General features: G+C 42.6%; 1 protein-coding gene across 2 annotated transcripts in view; it reads left to right on the plus strand.

The window, feature by feature from the left end:
• The first annotated feature begins 669 nt into the window (after window positions 1–669).
• The window catches only part of LOC139105558 (neurotrimin), a 74093-nt gene continuing 57321 nt past the window's right edge, over window positions 670–17441 (plus strand). For both annotated transcript variants that reach the window (XM_070661742.1, XM_070661752.1), the window contains exon 1: window positions 670–1514. In XM_070661742.1, coding sequence (XP_070517843.1) covers window positions 1442–1514 — 73 coding nt within the window. In that variant the 5' untranslated portion in view covers window positions 670–1441. The remainder of the gene's footprint in view (window positions 1515–17441) is intronic.

The following is a 17441-nucleotide window of genomic DNA, read 5'->3' on the forward strand; positions in this document are numbered from 1 at the left end:
AATGGTGCTGAACCGGAGGTGCGATTCCATCAAGTGGCACGCGTGCTCGAAATAGTATCCGTGGCGGGCATGAATTATCACGCGAGCCACTTCCATCGCGATTCTTCAAAGTATAAATCGTTAAAAAGGATCGCCACGTTTTCTATGCCGCAAGGTGTCTTTTCCGATTTCGGTGTTTATTTACTGTTTAGCGCTTGTTGATCCGCTTCCTGTCCAGATAAAACGCTATCGTGTGCATCGAGACGCGCAGCGGCACGCAATCATGCAAAAACAAAAATTTTCTGCCACGATCGAGCGCATGGAAACCTCGAGAGGAGATTTTTACTGCATGAGCGTGCATCGCGAATCGGCCCGGCAAAAATGGTGACAAAAAAAAACTATATGGATATGAAGGAAAAAAAAAAGCAATATTGCATGCGTATAGCGCTACGGGTGGTAAAGTGAACAATTCGCTGATGCATCGAAGCGCAGAAAGTTACGAGAAGCAGCGAAAACAAATGATTGTTTTCCGTAACAGTGCGTCGATAAACTGCTTTGTATTTTATCGATCGTTGTTCTGCATTCGGTTCAATACTTGTGGAAGTTCAATGATTTCTTTAATAACACGCGTATCTCAATCGATCTGTTTGTTGGGCGTATAAAATTAGAAATTGCCACTGCAAAGCTAATAGAAATAGCCTATTTGTCCAGAAAATAGAATAAAAATCAAACGGCAGGTTGTCTGGGATTTGCGAAAAAAAAAAAACAAAAAAAAACTTGGGACGTGCAAGTAAAAAAAATTTAATCCAATATTTAGTTTATATTAATTAAGTATTTACGTGTTAAATATTTTAAATAAGACACTTAAATTTTATGCAAAAAAGTCAACGACACAAAATTAAATTCGTATAAAATATTCTCGGTTATTAATAAATTAAGAGAATTAACGCGATGCATATTAATCGTGTCGAGAACTTTATTTTAAATCTCATCTTTATCAAATTTGCAAGTTTTAATATTAAGCACAAGCATTCGATTAACAATTTTCTCTGTCTCAAGAGAAGACATATTTTCAATTCAAAGTAATCTCAATATTTTTCCAATTTTCTCAGAGAGATAATAACAAGATTGTTATGTGCTTCTTGCACTTCCTGCATGTATGACTGCATGTACAGTGGCTCATCTTCGACGGGCGCGTGTGCGTGTAAAACGCAATTGCGTCGGGTTCGCGCTTTGTCGCTCGGGTTTGAATCGCGCTTGATAGTAAACAGTGATATCTCCGCGTTTCCTGGTTCGCTTGGGCTCACCACGAACGACGAGTTTTCGCGTAAGTTCTGCGAGCGAGGCAGCACGCAGGCGCCCGCGTGGTTGGCGGCAAAGCGGAACCGCGTCGCGACGCCGAGCGTCGCGGCGCCCGGCGTATACTCCTCAGTTGACGTAGCCGCGTCGCCGACGTAGCAACATGCTCCCCGTTCTCGCGATCCCGGTGTTCTGCGTCGCGACATGGGTATCCGCGCTGAACGATCCGTCATCAGGTAAAACAAAATCACCGAACATCTCCCGGCAGACGCACCACTTCCTCTGCACCGCTCTGCACGATCCGTAACGGCGTTATGCACCTTGCGCAATTATGCAATTATATTTACCCTTCTACCTTTATATTAACCCTCCGACAAACTCCACCCCAGCCAAGGCTAGCCTAATTGAGAAGATACGCGGTTGACGATCGCCCGTGATCGAAGGGCTATCAGCGATCGAGATCCCCGTTCGAGACATGGAAATAAAAGGGTGGCTCGTTGCATCGTTTTTATGACTTTTCCGCACGAGGTCTGGGTATTTAACCGCGCGTGTTCTCTCTTGCTTTTCCTCCCTTTCCTGGATCTTTCCTTTGAGAAAACTTTACGATCGGCTTTTACGATTGCGGTTTGTTTATTACGCGGATGATAAAAGTCAGTAGGTGATTACGAGCCGGCCGTAATTTAAGCCAACGAGATTACCCGCGATCGAGTCACCTATCCCGCTGTATCGTTTCGCGTCACGTCGCTTTGTCGCCAGTCGCTCTATCCGATCTCCCGCGGGAACGATCGTAATGCGGTATCGCGAAGCGAGTTTATGTTACTTCGTTGATCGCGATCGTAGGGCGATACGCCGTTGCGATCGTAAAAGTCCCCCCCGCGACGAGTCTGCAACCGCGACGCATGTCAGCCGCGGGAAGCCCTCCGCTCAATTTTCTTCACTGCGGCGTTGATCTTTCGAGTCAAACATCGCTGATTGGAACGAGGAGTTTCCCGCACGCCCGAAAGTTTTCCCCGCATCGATTGCAATCGCGGACACCAGCCAGCTAGTATCTGCCCTAAATAGTAAACGGGAGTAACCCCCCGAAGAAGTGGGTGCATTCAAATGGGAACGCGTAGAATCGGCGTCGTGCCATCTCCGTTTTTGTTTCATTTCTCGGCGCGCGCGTCGGTCCTTCTTTTTCCACTCCTTTCTCGGGCGCGCCAACCCTTTCGCTCGTCCCCATGGCGCATCGTGGCAAATACAAATTATCACGGCGGAAGTTAGTCCAGCCGGGCACCCCCTTATCCCTTCGCGTGATAATAATTACTCTCTCTTTCTCGGCCGGTCGGCTGGGAAATGGGTTCTTTAGTCGTCGGCTGGGACACCGTCACAGATCGCGCCCGGCGATGGTTGGTTTACTCGCGCCTTGGGCGCGATTACTCGCACGTCTCTCGCGATGGCCGAGACAAACGGCAGAAATTTAAAGGGAACGGTAATCGCGAGATTTCCGGGCCCTGGCGGCACCGTGACACCGCCACCGCGTCGGCACGTGGTACGCCAGCGGGATTAGGTGCCAGTGAAATACGCCGGCGCCATTATACGCGCTCCGCGCCGTAATCGCGCGGGCTAATGACTTAACGTCGAATTATCACGCCGTCGGCCGAAGGCTCCGTAAATCCACTTGGTCTCGCCCGCCCATTAATTGCCCACCTCTTACCGCCCCGAATTAGTCCCGCATTAGTTGCGAGTCTCGGGGCGGCGTCGGCCGAACGAGAGGGCCGCTCGACAGTTTTTAATCCGTGATCTCGGACCGCGTCACGTCGCGTTTCGATAGCCCCGTAATAAACACACGCTCCCTTAAATCTAATCGTCACGTCAACTACTTACGCCGAAATGCCCCCAGCGAGAAGATGAAAGCTTCGCGCGCATGCAGCCAGAGATTGTGACTTACGATTTTTTAAATTTCCTGCCGGCCCTGATTCACGCATGACGCGACAAAATTTTATCGCTCGTAAATGAAACGAACAGTTCAGGTTTAAGTGTCTATTTTATGCATTCTACGCATTAACGCAACTCTTCCATCTTATTCGAGCAATATTTCGCGCGAGCTTAATACTACGAATGCTTAAAAACGGTTTCGATCTCGTCTTTTTATTTTATTTTTTTTTAATACGTATTTCAGTTTTGACCGAATTAAGTTCGACATTTGATTTAACTTATATATGTATCATATATCTCTAAAAAAAATGTTTATATTTAGAAAAATAAATAACAAAAAAAAATATAGTTAAAATATTGAGAACTTTAACAATTAAAAAAATTAAATTTTCTTTTCTATTGCTGCATGCAGCTGTAATACAATTTTTTATTACGAGCAAACAATTTCCGTTAACGAAGTGATCAAAATTAATCACAAATTACCCCGGATTTCATAGAGACCGCATCCGATCGATTGTACAGACATTTATATGATCACACTTATCGCGTTATTAAATGTGCGGCGTTATGTATATTTAGCTGTTTATTACACTACTTTCATTTACAGCTTAAATTGATCGTGCAGATCTGTTATTTTATGGTAATCCCTAAAATGAGCAACTCGGTAATGAAAATGCTTAATTAATAACTGAAACGAGTAACCCTTAAAGGCGAAACGTCAATTCACCGAACGAGCAATTTGATTTGTAAAGTACATAACTCAAGTAAGCAGAACAATTATCGCACGTTTTCTATTTCGAGGTGATAGCTGAAGACACATGATTGACGCACGGGTTATATTTTATTCATTCCGGAAGCGGTTTACATCTGCTATAAGTGTCTTCTTTTATTACTATTGCTTTTATTAATACGTAACACAATTTTCATTAAATTAATGAACAGTGACTCATTAATAAATCTAAAGCCGATTTTATTTTTACTAAAGTTATATAACTTAATGAAAAATTATTTATGTAGAATTCGATATTTTCATGACAAAAATTGTTCAGTTAAGTGAATCGTATTCGCGACGTTATAAGATTTTGTGAAATTTATTTTTGATTAATTTGAGATACTTAATTAAGTAAAATATTAAAGATTTGATTATAAAACATCAATATGAAAAATAATATTGTTATAATACTTTCCAGAAAGATAAATCTAAAAATGCATATGAAATGCGTATGGAAATTATTATATATCTGTTTGCTCTTTTTTTCTTACATTCATATATGAAGTATAATAATGCATTACATATGGCATGCATAGAGATGACGTCCACGCCACTGAATAATTTTTATGAAAATATCACGCGACGACTGAAATATGAAACTCAATCCCGAAGTGCGTATAATTCCTATGTCTTCCAAAGTATCCTGAGAGTTCTCAGCACGGTGAAACGGTCTTTGTTAATAGCATATCACGCCAAGTAATTAATTGCGGGAGTCTGTGATTGGTAAATCGTGTGATATTTGCCAGTGTGATTTTGCATTTGATTGCACCTAATTCGCAAACAGCAAACCACTGTCGGCACACCCCCGTGTGTTTGCACGCAGAATCGGTATTAAACTGGCAATTCCGTGCCTTGCGCTCTGAAATCTCCGTAGTAGCGAAATACGAACGCGCGTACGTTAGATAAATATGCGCAATACATGCACACAGATGCATATACACGCGCACGATTTTGCACATCCTACGTTCACTACGTGTGCGGTTCTCAGTTTTGTTTTTCCGTTTCGCGCACCGCTATTTCTCATGCATCTACCTTTGGCATGAGCAAAGAGGAATGTATAATGACACGCGCACGCGGTCCGCTGCACCAAAATGCATCAACGCTATTTGCCTGCGATAGAAGCGCCTTCGAAAGACGGCAGTAAATTTCGCATTATATTTCTTCTATTTTTGATCCTAAAATGCGCTTTCTTTTTCGCTCGCGATTATGAGATGTAGAATATCAGGATTGAATGCAATGTGCACCGAGTGTTCTCGTCAATAAAATAGTGACGCGATTTGTGGTTTCACGAGGTGTCTTCGTTTGTCAGGAAATACTTGGCCAAATATTACAACATGTATACTGTAGTAGCATTTTTGTTAGAGACTACAAAAGTTTATCTTAAATTTCAACAAGTAAGTTTCGGCGTATAAAGCCTTTTAATTATTTTATCTTCATCCAGTTCGCCATTAAAGTTGAGTGGCGTACTTCTCGAGCGCGGTATTATTTTTGAAGCTGCTTAACTTTTGCGACTTATCATATTTTAGTGCTATTATTAAATGAAGTTTTATTCAAATTATGGAGTAACATGTGAACTTAAATCTTCAATCTACAGCCCAGCTTTTGCACCCTCAAAATTCGTAATATTAGATTTTTTTTTTTATGAAATATAACTACAACTTTGCAAATAATATATTAATGAAACTGAGCGTTAAGAACGATAATATTTTAATATGGCTTTTTAAATGTTTTGTAATCGTGTACTCTAAGAACGCTAGACAATGCGATGATAAGATATACAGTACCTAGGAAACTCATTAGGATAGAGAGCAGCGATACGTTTATGCATTCGCTGCATCGTGATATATCGAGGGCGACTTCAAAGTACAGTTCACAATTAGCTCGGTGCTATCGCAAAATTAATTTCTTTCACGCCCTTGGCGTAGGTGCACGAGCGCGCTCACTCTCCTAAGCTAATGACTTAAACAAGCCGTTGGCCGAGAAAATCCTGCTCCTCTGGTGTGCCTAACAGCGACGTTATCAAATTTATAACATAAGATTGGTTCACGGGATTTATCGTTTTCTCAATCATATAAATATAAATTAAAAATAAAGAAAGCGACGTTCTCACGTGTAATAATAGTATTTTTTTTTTAATTAAAAATTGATAATTAGAAAATTTTTATTTAACGGTACTTTTCAGTCTCACCCGAGGTTCGAATATAAAGAATCAATTTTGAAAAGGAATTTCTCCTTCACGCGTGACTTGTGGGACGGAAATTAACTAGGTGGGTATAAACAGCGCGGTATGCGCGAGAGAATTGAAGACTCACTTTCCTTCATAAACTCGCGCGGGAGTTAGCTTCACGGAGAACCGACGGGGGGTTAAGCGAAACGTTTTCTCGCGGCAAGAATGGAATTGTTAAACAGTGTTTCCGTGCTCGCATGTGCATGTCCCTTCGTGAGAATGCAGGCTAGACACCTGCGAGGTGATACGATCTCACGGCGGGGTCGAGTGGGACACGGCCGCGTAAATTATGGCGGCATTTTGAGCTCGCTACTGCGAATTCACCTAACGACCTTTTAACTTCCTCGCGCTGGCGGATCGTGTTAGCGACGCGAAAGCGTGCTTTTTGACAATGATGAAATGGATTGCACGCACTTCCCTTCCATTGGCTCCCCCGTGTTTGTCTCCTAATTGTCACGCAAGCGACCATTGCACGCGTAGGGCTGCACGTCCCCTACAATCGACTGATGCGTCGGAGGCCGGAACACGGCAAAAATTGGATCATTTCATTGAACAGACGAAAAAAAAAAAAAAAATGCGCAACGTGTTAACGGTAACGTTATTGGGAATCTGGCGAAGCAAACGTTGTCATCGATTTTAATTCAATTTTACGGTTTCGCGACCTTTACGAATGCCTGTTATCGTGATCACTGGTTTTATCCTCATAACGATGTTTGTAACAATATTCGGCCACACAAATAAACGTGCATCCTTCTATCAGCTTCGTATATCATATTTCTTATTGGCTATTTTGTGCACGCATATACTACACGCACCTGCAATATACTTTTAATATGCTTATTAACCCTAATCGGTCCGGTATATGCTCTCGTTATGCTATAGATTTATCAAGAATATGTAATATATAAAATTTCAAATTATTTTATATAAACCACGTCTGTTAAATATTTTTTGTAGTAAAAATGTCTACATTGAATAACGGATTTTATTAATTAAAAGAAATATATTTCATAAAGTCTCGATAATATCTTTTTCCGTGTATTTTAAATTCGACTTAAATTTAAATAATCCATACCTTTATTTAAGATTCATTAAATAGAAATATAAGTATCGAGATGTTTTATATAAATGTGTGACAAGATGACAAAATTCGCCATTTAAAATCAATTAAAAATCAATGGCTTTGATGCTGATGTGCGAGTTCTCGATTTTCCTTTCGCGAATAGAACAGATATATTGCGGACATTAACTGCAATCTGATTGCTCGCGAGCTTAATGTTGCAGATTTTTTTTTCCCCCTCGTATCTTTCCCTTAATCATTTTTTCAATGTCGTGTTCTGAGTCAGATATATGTAATTCTTCATACTCTTTAGATCACGCTAAGCACTTGTGCGTTGCAAAAGTTTCATGGCTAATTAGCGATGATGTATCGTAGATCAACGCTAACGACGTTCGTCGAAAGAAAAAAAAAAGATGATATTTATCATTGCGGCATTTCATCGCCGGCCTACAATATAATATTGCCTCGTAATTTGTCTATTGTATCATTCATCGCGGAAAGGAATGATATATGCAAAAAAATCGTCGATAATGCAGCTGTATTTTTCTCCGCTTTATGAACTTATTAACAGTGAAGCCGACTGTAATTCTCACCGCGCTGATTAACAAAGCATTAATAACTGTGTCGTATATCATACAAATTTATCGCCTGTCCGAACTGAACTCGTCTTCGTGTTCCCGCAGCGCGGTAACTCTTTCGCGAATTAACAATCGTAAATTAACGATCTACCCAGAGAGAGATCTTGACAAATATATCTCTCCTCGTTCCCTCTCCCTTTCTCTTTCTCTCTCGCAAACGCGCGCGCCCGGCTGCACTCGCCATCGCTCCTTCTCGCGCGCAATCAATCACTTTATTTCGTAGGCTGCTCGATGAAAAATCACCGAGGTCGCAATAAATCACAAAACCGAGTTATGAAAGATCCACACGCGCGCTCGGCCGCCGACCGAGACGGCCGCGTGATCGCGATAGCGCTCTCGAAAGCGCGCGCAATCGCGATCCGGATCGTTCAATTTTTTTCTTTTTTTTTATTTTTTATTTTTTCTCACCCCCTGGCAAAGCTGGATTTTTCGAGCGATGGAACAGCGTTCGTGCAACCAGCGCGTGTCTTTACGGTTCTTTTAGTGTCAATACAAAAATTCGTCCGTGTCCCGTTGTGCATGTCAACATTGTGTGTCCCGAATGCAGGCCGTGAGGGATGATCGAGTCGCGAACAAGTTTCACGACGCCGCGCCGCGCATTCACGCCCGAGTGGACTTCGACTGTATCCTCGTCGCCGGCGAGTTATTCCCAAATTGTTGTTGCTCGAGCACAAGCTGGAACTTGCCCGAGCCGCTGCGTCGATTCCGAGTGACGGGTTCGCCTCTGTACCCGGGTTACGACCGGTTTGACAACTCGCTCGGATCCTAATGGCCCCGCGTGGCCCATAGTTCCGTTTGCAAATGAATTTATTCGTGCTAGTTAGACAGCGAGAGAAAGGGCTAGGCAAGACACTTGTTTTCCTCGATATTTCGCAGCATCCGCTGCTGTTTACGCGTTTTCCGCGATGTGCGTTTCGCGCGCGCTTTACTCACGGCGCATTACACCCTTTGCGCGGCAGGGAAGGCATGCGGACGAAGAAAACTCGATTATTCATTCCTAACGCGCTCTAGACCGGCGGACGAGCGCGCCTGTCGCATCTTAAGAAAGTCAGACGCGCGAGGGATGTTTTTACAAGTGGGTCGCCAGCAATAGCGTCGATATAATTGCTCATCCAAACACAACGATTATTTAACGGAGCCATACCGCTCGCCCTCCACCGAGGGATACTCGACCCAGTTCTATTGTCACTTTCCCCTCCCCGGGTAGGATTTCGAATGACAGTTCAGCGGAATCAAAGATTATCTCGAGCACGGAACGACTCCGCTCACGATCGCGGCGCACGATTAGAATCGCTATCGCACCCTTAGAAACCGTAACGTCGAATCGCTCGCCGCCGGTGAGGGTGCAGTTCTCCAGCGTGTCGGCGGACAAGCGGAGGTGGAACCGAAGTATCCAATTAACGGCACTCTTCCCAGGCAAGTGTTTAAACTCGAGTAAAGGCCGAAAACCCGCTGAAATACGAAATTCTCGTGGCCCGATTAACCCCGCTGCGCCGCGAAATCAATGAGTAACGGCGGGAAGAAAGGTGAGCAAACGGTTGGGCGAGCTATTGGGCCGAGACGGGCGGTGGAGGGGAGGGGGAGGGGGAGAACGAGGGTGGACTATATAACTACCCATTATCAACCTCATTAAAGGTACCTACTTGCCCTCCGTGGTCGCTCACCCGACTCGAGCCGAACTCTCAGCTACTGCCAACTCATTCCTGATTCTCGCTGTGCGCGCGCGCGAGCCTGACACGCCAAGTATTTTACAGTCAGTTATTTAACCCCAATTAATTAGTCTATCCGCGTGCCGCCGCAACTTTTCCCCTAGCTACACTCATGCTCCGAGCAATCGTTATACTCGCGCCGCGTGCCGTCCGTATCAGGCTACTTCGTTACAGATTATCACCCCGGCCGCTCGCGAATGGTCCCGCACCTGCTTTATTTTTGTTCCACTTGTCTGTGGATTTCCGGCGCGATCATATTTCACCGCTGTTAATCACGTGCTCGTCGGCGTGACGGAAAATATCGGCGGCAGTAGGTAATGAGATGGGTTTTTCAATTTTCTTTGATCGCTTGTTCAGTCTTATTTTTCTTCTTGTTTCTTTTTCTTTTTAAATTTATATTAGAAATAATTTTATTTTTAGTATGGCAGTATCTTTCCGTTATTCTTAAATACTTTTCCATGCAGATTATTATTGAGAGGCAGAAATAAATGATAATCCGGAGAGATGGCCGAATAAGGTGGCTCGTATAAAGTCTCTCTCATTCAAGTTGGATTATCTCTAACTTTGGTGATTATCTCAAACTATATGAACGAGTTATCCTAAAGGAACCGTATCCCTTTACGATAGACCACTTTCGTACTTTTTTCTCTTTTAAGTTTATGAATATGTTTCAGCGATATTTTGACGAAATTACGGCGACTCGAGATAAATAATTGCAATTTAAAAAAACGTGTCTGCTTAATAAACTGTCAGCTACAATAATACATTTCGAAATGAACAAATCGCATCAATATAACTTTAAAAAAAAAAAAAAACCAAAAAAATCATTGATAGACAGAAAGTAATTGAACATAATTAATCCACAGCGCTTGAAAGCTTAATTTATTTACATGAGGTTATCCTTTGTAAACTACAAATTAATTCATTCGAGATGCGTTTGAAACTATCGAGTCGCGTTGCGGAGAATACAGATGACCGTTGTGTTCGGAATTATTGTCAGCTGGTTAACAAAACATTCGCGGCTACAACGTGAATTACACGTTTGACATGACAATCTATTGTCGCGTACTCGCAATTAACCGCCGATGCAACTCGTTTCTTTCGCGGGCAATAAATTAGTGCCCGTAATTCTGAAAATCAACGGAGGTCCGCCGATGCCGAGACTTGCACCGAGCGCCGTCACCGCGATCGATCACGTCCCGTTTTCTGTCTTTAACGACAACACGGGCGAACGGTTTTGGTTAACGAAGCAAGACGGATTACACGGTAACCAGCGCGCGGAACATTTTCCCTCGTGTCAAGAGCGCGGATAATGAAAAATACTATAAAAAATAGAGCTTTCTCTTCGATCAGCTTCTTAAAAACGTAATTGTCCAAAAGATTTAAACGCGCGTGCATATGTGCGTCGTTCGACCCGCACGTATTAAACGAACTATCGCATTCTTGGAGTCACTTGCATCTCTTTGGTGCTCCTTGAATCGTTTTCGCTCCTAACTTTTGTGCATTTTGTGCGGCCGCGCACACGACTTTACGACATCAACGGTTCCCTTTCTACCTCGCTGCCGATGCCCCATATATTTTGGCCATCGCCTCCTCTTCGCCGTGCTATTTGATTATCGTCATGAAACTCGCCCGGCTATCTCCCGAAACGCCCCCGCTCGCATTTTCTTATTTCTTCCTCTGCGAACGTATGTGGCACTCGAGTCTGAACGGTGTCTCTCACAAATAATCGCAGCCGGCGTTTTCTTCGATCTCGCCCGACCGGCTTCACGATATCCTCGCCCCATTTAATCCTCCGCGATATCCCTGGCCGTACGTGCCGTAGAATACGTACATACGTATACTTCTATACATACGCGTGTGTGTATATACATACAGACATACATATATATATATATATATATATATATATATATATGTATATATATGTATATATATACATATATATATGTGTGTGTATAAAATTGCCATCCGTGACTGCCGGCTCTCTGTCGTTTGGGAATCGAGACGCGCGCGCTACTGAAAGTCTCGCGAAGCATCGCAGTCGTTAGCAGAGGATTCCAAAAGTTTATTCACGAACGTTTCGTGTGGCCGATTTTTTTCGCGTTTTCACGCTCCTCTCTCTTTTCTCCTTGGGACAGTAAAGTTCCGGAGTAATCGCGTGCAGGCGAAGCGTTGACAGTTACTTTTTTATACCGTGGCAGTGGACAATATTTTTTACACCATCCGGTTAACGCGAAAGCAGTCGTTAAAATCCGTTACCTCGTATCTGGAGATGAGGAATTGCACCGCCAAGTCTTTTTTCTAAGGATTACGCATGCCGTTTTGCGCGAGATGGCCTCTCACCGCGTTGTCGTACCGCAAGGGTTTACGTCACGAAGCGCGGTCGCTCTAAATTCTACGGCAGCTTTGTGTCTTGGTGTGTACCTTTCCTTTATTTCTTCAGAAGAAAAAAAAAAAAAAAAAAAAAAAAAAGAACAAGTCCAACCGGAAACGCCTCAACGTTGTGGACGTTTAATATCCTGGCTTAATATTACACGGGGGAGGGGGAAGAAAGTCTTTGTCTTCGTCTCCCATTCTGATTGGTCTACCCGTTCTACTTTACGATCCACCGCAGCTGGCCACAGCTCGTTCTTCAGCGGCAGCTTGGTGTCCCGCGAACGATCGAAATCCCATTTTCCACTGTCACAGACCGTCCACTTTTTCTTGAAACGAGATTTCTGGGCTTGCAAGAGTGCCGTTCTCGTCCTTAAAGTCTAATTTCGTTCGGATATTATGCGACATTGCATTAACAGACGATACCCGCCGGATTTCAATTTATCGCGAAAGAAAACTATTTTTATCCGGGGAGGAGAGTACGTTTTAAGTCTTAATATGTATCGTACTACATAATCGATTTGTCAAATATTTTATATGCGATAATATCCATTATTTGAAAAATACGAAATTAATTTTAAAAAAATTTTGTACTTATATTTTTATAGTAAAATTATTTCCCGAAGTAATAGAAACGTCTCCTGAAATAGTCGTTTTAACGGAAATTACATTAAATGGTATTGTATATCGTTATCCCTTAATTAAATTTCAATTACATTACAAGAGAAATGTCATGTATCTTTTTATAAAGTAACATGCATCTTAATTAAACATATTTCGCAAACGGAATACGTAAGCGACTTATTTGTGAATAGCTGGATATTATTGCTACGCGGAAAGCGACCATTCTCGCGCACAACTACTGCAGTTAATTGCCAAACACTGCCATAAATGCGACATTTATTCAGCCCCAAATCTGAATTCGCGACGCTTTTATGCTGGCCCGCGCGGATAATTAATATTACAGTTACTTGCTTATGACACAATTGAGAAATTCCTTCGAGTACGCTTAATTGATCATTGTTACCCCTTTCGAATAAAATCGTACATTTCGTCCATCGAGTCAAATTTATCAGAAATGATGAAAATCGTCCGCGAGGAAAATAATACCGCCTATTTCGCGTATTTATTCGACATGGTTAATCGCGAATCGGAGTTTCAGAGAAAGAAAACTTTGTAACGTAAATGAAGGTCGACGTGTTCTTCGAACCGGACGTGTCGAAGTAAGGTAGTCCGGCGAGGTTATCACGATCCCCATTATTCGCCAATTAAACTCGTCCGATTATTCACGCAGATCTCCTCCGGAATCTTCGTTCTTACGAGATCGCCACGTGCTCTCTTGGCAAAGCGATCGAAAACCCATTTTCACCGTGTCACCGTTGCCCGTTTCTCCCGAAGCGCAAGACGAGCGTTTCCCGGAGGAGGATGGCGAACAGGAACGTTGGACATGCCTAGAGCCTTGATGTACCCGCAGTAGTCCGTTTCTCGAGTGCCTGTTCGTACGCGACTTGTCACTGATTTGCGTATGTTCAAAGGGCAGGATCTGCGTGCTCGTACCGTCTAATGGGATCCTTTGTGCAAGCATGCGACTGTCGGCCGCAATACATATGCGCTCGTGTAACGCGTCGTACACACCTATAGTAACTCGTTACTCGCGACAGCCTAATGTGTAAAACCGTGTCTCGTTGATATTGAACATCCTTGTGCGGCTCCTTATCAGTTTTACTCTAAATATGTAATGACTTAACAACACGGGTCGCGAATAAAGTGTCGACGGGCTTCGATTTAATTGATCGTACATTTAAATGGCTAATGTATCGATTTCTTTTTTAATCAAAATTACGTAATTTGCTTCGCCTGCATTGATATCGACATTATTCATTTCTCTAAATTTTAATAATAATTTTGGTAAATTATTTAAAAAGCAGTATGCACGATATTGTGGCCAATCTTTAATATAAGGTTACCAGCGCGAAGGCATATACATATAAGACTTTGATTCGCCGAGGGGGTGAAGATGGGGCATAAAAATAGAGGAAAGTGGTAAAGGTACGCGGCACATATGAAAACCGTGGAGAACTCGATGAAATAACCGGAACGTCTGCGTGGCGCCAGCCAGATCCACGTGACGGCATCAAGTTTTCATTCGGTGCGAGATCGCGTGTCACAAATTACCGGTATCGCGGCCTCCCCCTCGCCCACCCGTTAAATCGATTTTCGTTGGACGTTCGGATTTCCCTCGGTCGCGCGCGGGTGGCTGCTGGCTCATCGCACGGTGCGCAATGCGCGCAGGTGCCCTTCCGCCAATGACGGTAAGCCAAACAATGGATGCCTAAAATACACGCCGCTCGAAAGTTCATTCGCGATCGAGGAAATTAAAACGTAGACGTGCCCCGCGCGCGAGCACACATGCGAAGTTCAATTCGCGCATGTTGACGTACGTTAACGGACTTTTACAAATTGTGAAGCGTGACGGGCGGCCTCCCAGAGCTTTCTGCTTTTAATAACATTTCGATACCAGAAAAATAATTTCCCCGGCCTCGTATTCTACGTTATCGCCAAGTTTTATCTGAATCTCAATTTTATATAATTTATTAACAAGTAGGGAAGCTACAATAATAATGAAATATATATATATATATATATATATATATATATGTATCTTTTTTAGCGACTTTTTAATGTAATTGCGATCTAATTTAACGAGACAAGATTTTGAATAGTTATGTCTAAAGTTATTGTAATGCCTGGCAATTCGATGAATTAGATTCACACACAATCTCATATCATTTAGCCAAACTTTCGTCATAACTCTCATCTATCTTAATTTCGACTGCAACTTTGTGTAAGTGAAAACACAGTAAGTTTGATCTGCCAAAAACACTATCCGAATATATCACGTAATTATAACCTATTTTATTTTATTATTTAAATAAATTTATTTGTATAGATACAATCTGGCCATATTATTAAATGTTTTGACTCGTAAACGATAAAGCGATTTGATACGCTATATGGTCATTTATAATATAGTACTTGTGTGCAGCAGAAAATATTATTTTAAAGCTTTTTTTATACAAAGTATAAACAATCGCAATTATTTTCCGTTGGCGATTATGAATAGAAGGTTAATTTAACACGCTTTAATAGTACTCGACGTGTACATAATCAATTCATCAAGTTAATGTTTAATTAAAATTCTAATCTAATCCCCGATATCATTTTCTATATGTGAAGCAACGTAGGGCTCCAATAAGAAAAATATTTAAAAAAAAAGGGATAAATTTTGCAAATACGAGGCATATCTTGCGATTTCAAAATTATTAAATTTAAGTTAACTACTTAAGACGTATAAATAAAAAACGAGTCTATGCTTGCGCGAAGCGTAAGTGCCTGTTAATTGCTATGCACCGATGAGCAAGATTGTTCTCCGGAGGACATTTTTCTCGAGGTAAAAATTCTCAAGACGGAAAAGGATGCCGAACGAGTTTCCTCGCTCCACCTGTTTCCGCAAACTATCTTACCTATTCCGCCGTGGATATAGAAGACACGCTGTCGCTAAATTGTGTTTTAAGCTCAAACTTTACGCCGTTCTCTACCCCGGGATCTTACAGCGCCGTTATCCGTGCTAAGTGCGCCGCCAGGATGTTCCCCTTTACAAATCCCGAACCGGGTGACATCGTACTTATACACACGTATACACAAACGTTTGCCGGCGTGTACACACCCCACGGCGGGCGGACGTTTCTTTGGCGGCGTGACGCGCGGGTATCTGCAGTAATGAGATGCATTAAGTTTCGGTATAGTTCTCCGGCGTGGCGATTAATTATTATTCATATCTACATTACGTCGACGCTTTGACGGTCCCATACATCAATACCTAAATTGGATATTCAGATGTGACCATATTTTGTTACGGATGCACTTTGCAAGCTAATTGCTAATTAAGCTATATTTCACGGTAAGGATATTCGTTCGGCCGTGCATGTAATTTCATTGCGCCGCGCCGCGCATCGTAAATTTTTCACTTCTGGACCGATATTCTCAAACGTGACAGCCAGATTTATTCACCGCTGCTCGCGGCGAGTCGTCGTGCTACGCAGCTTTTGGTGGAAATTACTATTGGCGCGCCTAATCCCGCTTAGAGAAAAATTTTCCCCGGCAACGATGGACTACGAAGTTTTCCGCGCCGTTGCACTTTCGCATTCACGAACGCAATTGGTCGAAACTCTGACAACTTCCCGTTCATTGCTTCAGATCCCCGCGGAATTAGCACTTTGTTAAAGAGTCGGAGAAATTAAAAAGAAAATGAGAGAGCGTTTTCCGCGGAGCGCAGCTACGCGGGGATCCTGCCTTACGGGAATTACACGGAAACGGTTCTGCGGCCTTAAAACTATCTTTTAATACTTCGGAACGGCGTCGTTTGTTCCGCGGCGGTCGTTCGTATGAAACCGCGGCGAATTAATAGAATTTTTAATTAAAATGTGCAGTAATTGTTCTGAGGAGGGAGGAATATATGAGGACGGGCACGCAGCGTCACGAACAACGAAATTGTGTGTTAGATACAAACGCGAGGCGAAGAGAAACACTATGTGGAAAGAGACAACGCGCGGGGGATTTATAGATAGAGAGTTTATTACCTGAATCTGATTACGACAATCGTGGAGGATTTAATCTCGCGACAATTTCGTCGCTGTAGGTGCATCATTTAAATTTGAATACGTTGTTACGACCGTTCGCCGGTCGCGTTATGCTTACATACCATTGTCTAAGCGTCCATTTTATTTTTGTTCTATTCTAATGTCAGATACGATTTTGTCTCGGTTAGAAAAGCTGCTTTCCTCTCGGTGAATAATTAAAGAAGCGAATAAAAATATTAGCGGCTGTCCTTCCGTGAACAAATTGCCTTCTCAAAAATACTTGACGTTATTGGTACACCCCTCTTTGTATCGCGAATGCGTTTATATCCTCTCGAATGTACGAAATATCAATATCCCGCATTCAATTTCGCAGATGCAGTCGCAATAAAATTATTATGGGAATAATTTTCGTTCGATCTCGTTTTATTATAGCTAGTTCGGGAACCATATAATTTGCAGCACGGATATATAGAGTCGTGCTGTAACGACGAAACTTTTCTCCTTGAATATTCTACCGTTTCGTATACGCAAGTTCTCGGCGCACTGTGCGAAGCGAGATTTACTGATAAACAATAGACCTCGATATTCATTAGTAAATTACGTAATTGCATTAGTAATACCAGAGCATTTCGACCTGATGAGAAGCATGTGCGCGCATGTACACGTGAACGTTGTATCGTTCGTTCTGAGGCAGCATACTTTATAGTCGCGGCACCGGAAATAGTTGTACGTGGATAAATGGTGAATAAATTAAAGCGCATTGCATGCACTCCGTTAATTCATTTTGCCAACAATTAAGCCTCGTATCGTGATGGGTCAATTCT

This window comes from Cardiocondyla obscurior, linkage group LG01 (assembly GCF_019399895.1).
Source record: "Cardiocondyla obscurior isolate alpha-2009 linkage group LG01, Cobs3.1, whole genome shotgun sequence".
Taxonomy (NCBI): Eukaryota; Metazoa; Arthropoda; class Insecta; order Hymenoptera; family Formicidae; genus Cardiocondyla; species Cardiocondyla obscurior.